The 11,206-nt window shown below is 48.9% G+C and overlaps 1 protein-coding gene across 1 annotated transcript in view; it reads left to right on the top strand.

Annotated features, from left to right (window-relative positions):
- si:dkey-117m1.4 (uncharacterized) overlaps positions 1–6,637 on the top strand; it is a 12,443-nt gene extending 5,806 nt beyond the window's left edge. Inside the window, exons 2-9 of the mRNA XM_064334866.1 lie at positions 153–259; positions 756–840; positions 963–1,158; positions 1,355–1,423; positions 1,863–2,953; positions 3,405–4,231; positions 4,516–4,731; positions 5,016–6,637. Of these exons, the coding sequence (XP_064190936.1) occupies positions 153–259; positions 756–840; positions 963–1,158; positions 1,355–1,423; positions 1,863–2,953; positions 3,405–4,231; positions 4,516–4,731; positions 5,016–5,275 (2,851 nt within the window). The 3' untranslated portion in view covers positions 5,276–6,637. The remainder of the gene's footprint in view (positions 1–152; positions 260–755; positions 841–962; positions 1,159–1,354; positions 1,424–1,862; positions 2,954–3,404; positions 4,232–4,515; positions 4,732–5,015) is intronic.
- The last annotated feature ends 4,569 nt before the right edge of the window (positions 6,638–11,206 follow it).

Here is an 11,206-nt window from a genome sequence, read left to right on the forward strand (position 1 = left end):
GGTGGCAGAGAAGATTGCGGATGCAGGGGCTGTCCGAAATTATTTGTGCTAGTTTTTTTTCGGGCTGTTGAGGCGTGGTCGTTGATTGGCGGTGTTTTTTTGTTTTTCTTTCTTTCGTTCGGCTTCATTGCTTCGGTTGGCGTGCGCTCCAGGCGAGGCTGTGGCCGTAAGAGGAAGGGAACGCCCGTGAAGGTGTGCGACCGGGTCTTCGTCACCGAGGATGAGGAGGAGAGCCTGTCTGAACACAGCTACTGTCCGGGTGAGAGACTCTCTGCGCTTCTGTCCTCTCCCTGTGCACCTTCGTCTGTCCGAGGGTGCACTTTGCATAGCTATTTTCCACAGGTGTACTCTCTGCAAAAACCAAACAATGAGTCAATCAAAGAATTTTAGTCATATATAGAGTCAAAATCTAGAGTTACTTTTTTGCTAAATAAGACAGAAAGATTGCCCGTGAGGTGAGTTATTTTGACACTTTTCAAGATTTGCCAGTGGGGTAAGACAATTTCACTTGTCAAGCAAAAAGTAGTTTAAAACAAGCTAACATTTTCTAATGAGACATAAAATAAGATTACAGGAGTAAAGCGCTTGTTAGGGCAGGCTTTTTGCCGTACTCTCAGTACTTGTGGAGTTCTTTAACAATTATTAGGTTTTTCTCTGTGCATGACGTTCTTTACGTATGTGTAGTTTCTGTGTGGGGGTGTATGTTTTTTTCTGCACAGTGTTTTGTAAAGGTGTGCTAAATCTACTCTGCTCAGGTGACGGTCAGTACCAGGAAGGAGAGGAGGACAGACTTCCCCCGCCCGATGGCCCCTACTACCTCGCCGACCCCGCCCAGCTATGGTGAGAGGCGGGGGGGGGGGTCGCGGTCGCAGGGCGTGCGTTGCGGGGTGTGACTGGGGGTGTGTCTGGGCGTGTCTGGGTGTGGCGCTGACTCTGCTCGCTCTCTCCCCCCCCCCCCGCAGCGTCTCGGAGCTCGGAGAGGAAGGGGGCAGCGGGGCCAGGACCGCCGTGCTCTACCCGCCGCCGCCAAACTGCCGCATCAGAGAGGTGCACTGTGGGAGCCAGGTGCGGCTGGTCGTCATAGCGATCAGAGACATCGCCAAGGGGGAGGAGATAACCGTGGACTACAGCCTGACCGAATGGGGGGAGAACGCCATGGTGAGCGATCAGTTCTGAACACCGTTGAATGTCCCAGAAACACGGGGCGCTGCTTTCTCTGCGATGCGAGTGAACGTAGCGTGTTTGAGAATCGGGTGGCAGTGACTGTGAATGTGGTTTCTCCTGTCCATTTATGGGCGTCGAGCAGGATGATTGACGGGCCGATGGGCTGATGAAGATTATTTGTGCTCCGCAGGGTTTCCACAGCTCTGTGTCTCCAGGAGGGTTCGAGTGCAGCTCTGATGCTGAGAACAATGTAAAGAAGGTAAAAAGGTCACCTGATTTTTCGTCGTTTCCATTCCCCTGTCTCACTGTCCGCTGTTCCAGTTACCTGACTCATATACCACTGACTGCTCATTTTCCTCACAAGTCTCTAATGTTCAGAGCAGGCATACTCAGTAGTACTGCTGGGATCCATTCTTACCTCCTAACCAGGAGTGATTTAAACCTGGGGCACCAGGTGAGTTAAATCTCTTGCCAGTCAGGGGCATTAATCAATCCCTGGTTCAGGGTCTGGAGAAAAACACAAAGCTATAACACATGAAGGTTTACCAGTGACTGGCAGGAAAGGACAAAGGTCACAGGTTAAAGGTCAGGATCATCTTTACGTTTTCCCCTGTGTGACGTCTGAGTTTGTGTTCTTCACAGTTCCTCTTTTCTTCTCCCTTTCTTTCCCTCTCTTTCATTTTCTCTCTCTCTCGCAGGAGGAGGAGTCTGGCCCTGTCTCCCTCTCTCTCTCCGTCTCCGACTACCTCACGCCCTCCTGGTCCCTCTCCCCTTCGTCCTCCCCGCTCTCTCACTCCGAGCCCAGCGACTCGGACCGCGAGGAAGAGGAGGACGAGGAGGACGAGGACACGCAGGAGCACAGGGGCCGCATGCTGCGCAGGCGCAAGAAGCGGAAGGGCGCGCCCGGCGCCAAAAAGAAGGCGGGGCCCCGGACTCCCGGCCGCCCCGCCCTCTTCTCCCGCGCCCCGCCCCAGCCCGCCCCTGCGCGGCCCCTCTTCAAATCGCCGCCCACCGTGGCCCCCACCGCCACCACCACCAACATCAACAACAACATCAACATCAACATTGGGCGGGACGGGCCGGCGGGCGTGGTGGAGGGCGTGGGCGTGGTCGGGGGCGGGCAGAGGCAGAGCTGCCCGTACTGCGGCCGCCAGTTCCGCTTGCTCGCCCGCCACCTGGAGAAGCACCACGCCCAGCAGCCCGAGATCAGGGCGGCCTTGGAGCGCGCCCAGACCCACCCCCACGCCGCCCTGCCGCAGCTGCGTCCCCCCGCCCACCCGCACTCCGCCCTGCCCGTCCCCTCCTCCTCCTCCTGCTCCTCGGCCCCGCCCACGCTCTCCTTCTCCAGGGAAAGAGAGGCCCAGGTTCACGGCGGAAACAACGGCGTCTCCCTCTCGCTGTCCCTCTCCCCCGCCTCCCTCAGCCACACCTCCCCCAGGAAGAGCCCCGCCCTCTCCACCCCGCCCAGGAAGAGCCCGGCCCCGCCCCTCTCCACTCCGCCCAGGAAGAGCCCCGCCCCGCCCCTCTCCGCCACGCCCAGGAAGAGCCCGGCTCCGCCCTTTTCAACCCCGCCCAGGAGGGGTGTGTCCACAATGACCACGCCCAGGAAGGGTGGCCGCAGGTTGAAGAAGGAGAAGGAGGAGGAGCAGCCGGAGGAGAGGCAGGTGACTAAAGAAGAGGAGGTCTCTCCTCCCGTCTTTCAGGAGGTGGTGAGGGAGGGCATGCAAGAAGAGAACGGAGTGAGGGAGGAGGAGAGTGGAGGAGAGGAGAAGAAAGGAGCAATGTCGAGGTAGGTGTATAGTGTGTCAGCAAAACAAAAGCCTGTATGTTTTTACAGTTGGATCATTTTATGTTTTGTGTATATGCTATAGTGTAAAAAATCAACATTGTGCATTCATTAATATTTAAATTTGAATTTGAACATATGTGGTTTTCAGAACTTATTTTGTAAATGAAATCATTTCCACCGATAATTAAGAGTTTTACACATTGTCAGTTATTTTTGGAATAAAAAAACATGCCTTTCGTATTTGTCTTACCCGTTTATTTGCATAGTTACTTGGTTTGTGTGTATGTGCGTGCATTTTAATGCAACTGATATGCCTGAGTTAATAATAAGGTGTTTAAATAAAAAAATGTGATTATTACAAACTCCTAAAAAGGACATTTAAAAGGTAAAATGGATCTCTCAACTCCATCCCTCGGTCCCTCTCTGTGCCCCCCCCCCCGCCCCCCCCCAGCTCCCGCAGGCCCCACATGATGCCACTGCTGTCCTCGCTCTCGTCGCTGGTGATGTACCTGCGGCGGCTGCAGCACTCGGCCTTCCTGTCGCTGTCGCGCTCGCCGCAGTCGGCCGAGGCGTGGCGGCTGCTGTGCCACGCCAGCCTGGCGCTGCTCATCCTCTACAACCGGCGGCGCGAGTGCGAGGCGTCCAAGCTCACCATCCAGGAGTACCGCAGCCGCGTCACGCCGCAGTGCCCCATCCCCGTGCCGCCCGGCGCCCCGCCCGCCCTCACCCCGCTGGAGGCCTCGCTCTCGCCCTTCGAGCGCCAGGTGCTGCCCCACCTGCCCCGGGCCGGCGTGCAGGGCAAGCGGGGGCGGGTGCAGCCCCTCATCCTGCCCCCCCACAGCGAGCCATGCCTGGAGCTGCTGCTGCAGACCCGGCCCGGTGTGGGGGTGGACCCGCAGAACCCCTACGTCTTCGCCCGGCCCTACCACTCGCCGGCCACGCCCCTGCGGGGCACGGACCTGCTGCGGAGCCTGGCGCGCTCCAGCGGGACCCGGAACCCCCGCGCCCTCACCCAGACCCGCCTGCGGCGCCAGGTGGCCATCCTCACCCAGCTGCTGCTGCTGGGCGAGGGCGAGGGCCAAGGGGCGGGCAGCACCAGCGCCAGCCAGCGCCTGGAGAGCTTCCTGCAGAAGGAGTACCACGTGACCCAGAGCTGCGCCAGGATTGGCCAGGACCCGGGCCTGATGGGCCGCGTGGGCAGGGTGGTGCTGTGCGGAGAGAGGGACGGGGTGCTGTTTCGGGGGATGAGCCTGCACCACATCTGCCTGGAGCTGGACGGTGAGCGATGGGGGGGCGGCGTGGGGGAAAGGGGGGTGTCTGGATGCTAAAACGTTTCAGTGCTTTGGCAGGGCTCGATCAACACCTGGGGCCAATTAAATACATTTTTCGGCCGTAAACACTTTTTTTGTAGATAATTAAAAACCGTCGCTCTCTTCCCCTCCCCTTTTCCCCTATCTCCCTCCCTCTGTTTCTGTCCTTCTCTTTCTTTTTCCCTCCTCTCCTCCCCCTTCCTCTTCCCCTCTCTGCTCCTGGGTCTTTTTCTGCCCCTTCCTCTTTCTCAGTGATGTCAGGGAACTCTGCAGACTCTTTCTCTGATGACTCGGACGGGGAGCAGGGTAAAGAGAAGGCGGGGGCGTCGTCGGCGACGATGGGGAAGAAGGGCGTGGCCAATGGCAAGTCCCCCCGGCAGAGGAAAGGAAACGCAGCTCTTCCCAACTCCGCCTCCCCTTTCGCCTCCCCCAACGGTCGCAGGAAGGGAGCAGGCCAGCCCAAACCAGGTGTGTGTGTGTGTGTGTGTGTGTGTGAGAGAGAGAGAGATAGAAAGTACTGATAGTGTGTGTGTATATATGTGTGTGCCTTTGTGCTGATGTGTACTGATAGTGTGTGTGTATGTGTATGTGTGTGTACTGATAGTGTGTGTGTGTGTACTGATGTGTACTGATAGTGAGCGTGTATATATATATGCGTGTATGCGTGTGTGGGTGTGTGTGTGTGATGTGTACTCATAGTGTGTGTGTACTGATGTATACTGATAGCGTGCCTGGTGTCCACACACACACAGGGAAGCGTGGCGTTCTGAAGCGGCCCTGGTCGGAGGCGGAGCGCACGGCTGTGGAGTCCCACCTGACGCGCAACATCATGGAGCTGCGGGTGCCCGCCAAGGCCGACTGCGAGCGCTGCCTGCAGCTCTGCCCCCTGCTGGTCACCAACCGCCGTGACTGGCGGGCCATCAAGTTCTACTGCCACAACCGCATCCAGCTGCTGAAGAAGAGGGAGCGGAGGGAGAGCCTGAGCGCCATGGGGGCTCCGCCCATGTGCTGAGGAAGTCCCGCCTCCCAAATAAACTTACACCCCCCCCGGCCCCTCCCATCGACCGTCCCCTCACAGCTGACACGCCCTAGTCTCACTAACCTTTAAAAACTGCGCCAGCCCCGTCTGAACCACAATCAGTAAAATAAGTTTCAGAGTCATTTCAGGGCTCTACAAGTGCTGCCATTTTGGGAGCATCGGCTCCTCGTAATTGGTGTGCGCCAACTGTAAAAAAAGTAATTGAGGAGAACATCTCGTAATTGGGGTGCATTAGTGTACGGCTAAATTTTTCAACTAGGGAGCACATGTGCTCCTTGGACAAAATTTTTTGTGTACAGCCCTGCAGTGGGTACGGTCTTGTCAGTTCACACGGGCCATAGCTATAATCAGTTTGCTGATAGCTGTGCTTTGTCGTAGGACGCTGCTAGCGAACAGATATAAGGGGCAAGGAGGTGTTACTCCTCTAACGTTCATGGTGAATTCCCATTGACTTTGACTTTTTTTTGGGGGGGAGGTTGGGCTGGGGGGACTGGAAAATGAGGGAGTGCCCTCCTTAATAGTTTGCAACGTCCAACCAAATTTGACCATGTGAACCACAACACCACCATTCCATGCTGTCATTATTGACAGTCTATTCTCCCCCCCCCGCCCCCCCAAAAGTGAACGGTGCATTTACTCACTGGAGTTACCTTTGGTTTATTGTAATTTCTTTTGTTTTTTTTAAAGTGACCAGTCTACCTGTAGCCACATCAGTTTCCCTGCTGCACTGTAGATGACAGAGCTTCATCATACAGTCAGTGGTCTACAGTACACTCTACCTGTAACCGTCTGCAAACTACCTGCTCTGAATCACTACAGGTGCGCACACATCCACAGATACTTGAACCTCTTAACAAATCAGCTTTTTTCTCTGGTATTTGGTACACACAGCGTTCATATACTGCTTGTCCTGTATATAGCGATCTTATCATTTGAATTCGATATTGTCTTGGTTATTAATATAATTCCTTCTTTAAGCTATTCTGTACATATTGTTGTAAATTATCACAGAGACAAAAAGGATGAAATAAGTATCGCGAAGAGAACCGTGTAAAGTATGACTTGGTTTTTGTGTTACATTGTTTGTTTGGTTTTTTTTTTTTTTACAGTATGTAATTAAAGTTACATGCATACATTGTGGTTTTTTCGAGAACAACAGCAACATTCTTTAACCCCTGTAGGTCTAGCATTACACTGAATGACTGCATTTCACAAATGTACACAAGGGACTGTCCATGATATGACCATCAGTTTGCAATATCAAAATAATTTCTACGTAACATATTCTGTCATTTTTATTTCCTCTGCTGGATCAAATTTGGTCGTCTTCAAATTCTGTTATAATTTCAACATGAACTATAGTTATTTTATTAAATTTATTTGCCTCCCCCTGCACTGAACACGAAACAGCTGTTGTCATTAATGATATTAATGATGTTACTGTTACAGCGCACATAACTACCTTTATCTATCTGTATCTACAGATTTTTTCCCTTTATGTCCTTCTCGGCTACCTCATTATAAACAAAATGAAATTAGAATTCTCTATGTTACCAGTCAGACACCTGGATTTCTTCTGCAGCTTGGACATTCCATGACTGTACGTTAATACATTTAATTAACTGTACAGCAAAGCGTTATTGTGTAAACTACAGACACTCCATAAAAACTTTTGAATCATCATTTTTATCACAAAACTACATTTTAAACATTATTCTGTTACCAAACTCATGAACTGCCTTTTTCCTCAAAGAAAATAGTTTTGTATTCAAAATTGTTTTTTAAATGAAAGGGGGGGGGAAGAATCAGTAAGATAATCGCTAAACGTTGCCCAAAACAGGTTTAGGGCTTTTCGGTTTACAAACTGTCAGCGCGTAGTCATGAGAGGCAGAATACCGTGTTTGTTGTGTAAATATACGCATATGCCCCTTCAACGTTCGTAGTTTTGTTTCGGGAACTGCAGGCTTTGTGGATCCAGATCCTGTTTTCTTCCATCGGGGACGGATAACTGACGTCAGAAGGGGGGAAATGGGGGCCAACTGTTCAGCTTTCAACAAAGGCAGCATACTCTCTTCTATATGTAAGATGGGGAAAAGGTTACAGTGATGTATACCCATCAGGGTATGAAAGATTGTATTTCTTTCTTTTGGAGAACGTGCTTGAAACGTGAAGGGCCACTTTCAGTGTGCTCAGCTGTTCTCGCAGTGTGCTCGGGTTTAAAGCTCTAGACTACAGAACTACATTACGACTGGAACAGCTATCCAAAATCTGTGATATAAGGATTGGCTGTTGCAGTTGTAATGTGAGGTTTAAACCTGAGTTTTAAACTCCAGCAAAGCACATCGCAGTTGACCCAGAGGGTATTTTAAATACTCCATAAATGGAACAACTATCAATTAATTTAGTTAATTTGATCATTATGGGTGACACTGAATTCTAAGGGTGAATTAGCCTATAGCTTACTGAGCAAGCAAGCACCTATCGGACCACCATCGACGCCAGTTGTTGATCCACCAATGGTTTGCTAATTGCCACTACAGTAGATCCAGTAAGTGACTATTTACCAACTGTACATGCTAACAGTTTGTCCTAATATGACTACCTTTCCCAGATTGTCCACAAGCCGCAGAAGTCCAGGTTGCCAAACGCTGGTGAACCGGACTATGGGCCACTAATTTACATTTTAGCCAATTGGCAGAGGCTTTTTGCCAAAGCAGCTTTCAAAAGCTGCATGTAACAGGGTAAGCAATCATCATTTGATGCTCGAGATAGGTCAAGTTCCAGTTAAATCGGTGCTGCAAGACCTGCAAAATTAGCTAATAGCTTTTTTAAAATTTGGTTTGTATACTTGTAAGCCAGATAGATTGTATTTTTTTATCATCTGTAACTTGTGAGAGCATAAAATAGGCTACACCTTTTTTGTAGATCCAGGAATCGGAATGAGGCTATTTTGCGTGTAATATTCACTCAGCTTGAGAATAGATATCTCCAGAATAGATTTCTTGGCCAGATAATTGTGCACAATGAATGAACACAGAATAGGACTGTAGAACTTGCACCTGGCCTCTGACTCTCTGTACTTCTTGTTTGTTGTGCTGTGATAGAAATTTTGTTTAAATTGGTGAACTGATCTATTCTACACACATTTTCAACACACCAACGGTTTATTGTCAGTAGCCAAAAAATGGAAGGGTGTACGCCACCCTCCAGGGATTGCAGTGCTGATAGTTCAGTGAAGACTGGTATGTTGGAGGGGAGATGATAGCCTCTTTTTCAGCTCTGCTCTGCTGAATCTTTGCATCTAGGGAGGTGTACTGAGCATGCTCATTGCTCGCCTTGTCAGCCAGCTGAGAATCAAAGGGCTCTTTCTGTCCCTACACACACACGCGCGCGCACACATGCACGCACACACTCACTGAGCACACACGTGGAAACGCACACAGGGCACATGCATGCACGCATGCTTGCGTGGGCATGAAAGAAGCAAACCCATCACTTGAATTTAGTATGTAAACAGTACAGGGTCAGTGCTTTTATTTACTCTTTAACACGCGTGTGCACAAACATACACACAACCCCATACGTGCATAGCCCCCAATAGACATAGGTGCACATACACTCGCACATGCTTGTTTTTAAACACCCACTTCTATCACTTTAATTGACATGGAACTCATATAGGTCTTTCCTCCCCTGTCCATCTGCGGCTATGAGATGGACTATCACCGGGATTTTATTTCCCTTTAAAAGGACCCTATTTTGTCACTCAGTTATAAATCCCATTCCCTATATTCTGGCCAACTTAACATTTTGTGATGCTGGTGGTTGGCCAACTGGAAAAAAACAGCTTTTCAAAAATCTGGGTGCAATGTATATTCCTTCTTTGTAATGTTCACACTTTGACCAGGATACTTAGACCCTCACTTGTGGCTATTATGGTGAGATTTGTACAAAAAGCTTGTCGGGGCATGCTCGCAAATCTCCCTTTACGCATTGTAATAAAACGTTTTCAGTTGAAAAGTGGTCGCCAGTGTGTTACTTCACCGGTCCCGACTTGAGCCCACAAAGGGAGAAGATTCCCCACAAAACTAAATATAAAATATTTATTTTTAGATGCAGATAATTTTGACTTTAAAAAAAAAAGAATGTAATGAACACAATGAAGGTGGTGGTGACTAGAGATGAATCCCTCATTTCTCACTTCTGCAATAAAGAGAGTTCTACTGTCCCTAATGGAAGCAAGATACAGTAAAGCACTGAATAAGGATGGGCGGGGTCACCAACCAACAAGAGACTACACTGTCTCTTACTCCACTTCATTTGGAAAGTGCATGCCCCCCTCCCTCATCACACTCACCTGCATGCATGGACACACACACACATATACATATGCACATGAATGCACAAACGTACACAGATGAATACTTTTTTTGAATCCAAAATAAAACACAGCAGCCACACAAATGACATCTGAATGATGGGAATTTCTGTCTCCCTTTGTTTATTATGAGCTTGTTACCACAGGATAACTAAAGCTGTCACACTTGCATTAACTTAAAGGCACTCATACACCTCTCCTCAACCGCATACGGATGGGTGGGAAAAAGTATGGCACAGCCACCTAAAAACTATCCTGGTCCTCCCATTTATCTTGGCTAAACCACCACACTGAATTGTGAAAGCCCATCTGGGTAGTTCTGGCCCAACTAGTTCTGTGCAGGTCCAGCTATATGAATATTCCTGGGTATGCTGCTTATCTCCTACATATGGATAGATCACACACTATGGACACACACACGGATGAACAAATATGTGTGGACACATGCGCGTGCACACACATTTCTCTCCGTGTGTGCATGACTGCACACAGAAACACACATGTGCAAAGCAAACACACGCAAGGACGCCCACTCACACGCACAGATGCTCACACAAGCATGAACACACACGCATGGACACACAGACAGCACATGCACGCACGCATACACGCACGCACATTCGCACTGAAAGTAGGTCGCCAACGGCAGGCGGAAGGAACACAAATGAATTGCCGATGTTTACATTTATGTCATTAATGCAGCTAAGCATCAGAGGGCGCTGTTTGTCTCTGTGTAATTTCTGTTATTTTTACCAGGGGCTATTCTCCCTTTATCACACAGCAGTATCAGTATATGGAAAGGAGGGAGAAGAGAGAGGGAAGGGCAGAACGCACACACACACTAAAAAATAAAAAAAATGTTAAAAATTGAAGGTACAGCAATTCCCCCCCCCATTTGTACTATTTGAAAGGTGCACCACTGTAATGACAGTTCTACCAAGTATGTATAGACCGGCATGTTACAATATATTTTTCCTTTTATCACGGCACCGTAGCTTTGAAGTACTATTTCTTTGTGTCAAGGTCTCCTTTGAAAGTGTTGAGGTCAGATGGCATAACCCGTATTCGGCATTCATCTTATTCTAATTGTGTTAGGATATATATATATATATATATATATATATATATTTTTTTTTTTTTGGCTGTATTCCACGGGAAGTCTGACCAGTCATGCAAATGCTGCCCTCTTATTCAGTTATGTTCTTTCATCTTTATTATTTATTAACTACTGATAAAAATTTCATTTGTTGCCACTAATACTGCTTCTGAAAAAACGAACATTTTGTCATTGTTACTAGCAAGTTATACTAATGAGCACTCCTGTAGCAGGCACTGTGAAGTCGCCAAACTTCAGTTAATATCCAAAATATTGTACATAAAAAATGTCTGGGTCAATCAAATCTGAAATAACAGTTTTATAAAAACCCAACAAAGTGAGCTATCATTTTAAAGAAAGTGTCGATGCTTCGAATAATTTCAGCGCTTGCTCCTGTTAATAATTATGAGTGCACATAGAGTACAACAAC

Source organism: Anguilla rostrata, chromosome 5, assembly GCF_018555375.3.
Source record: "Anguilla rostrata isolate EN2019 chromosome 5, ASM1855537v3, whole genome shotgun sequence".
Taxonomy (NCBI): domain Eukaryota; kingdom Metazoa; phylum Chordata; class Actinopteri; order Anguilliformes; family Anguillidae; genus Anguilla; species Anguilla rostrata.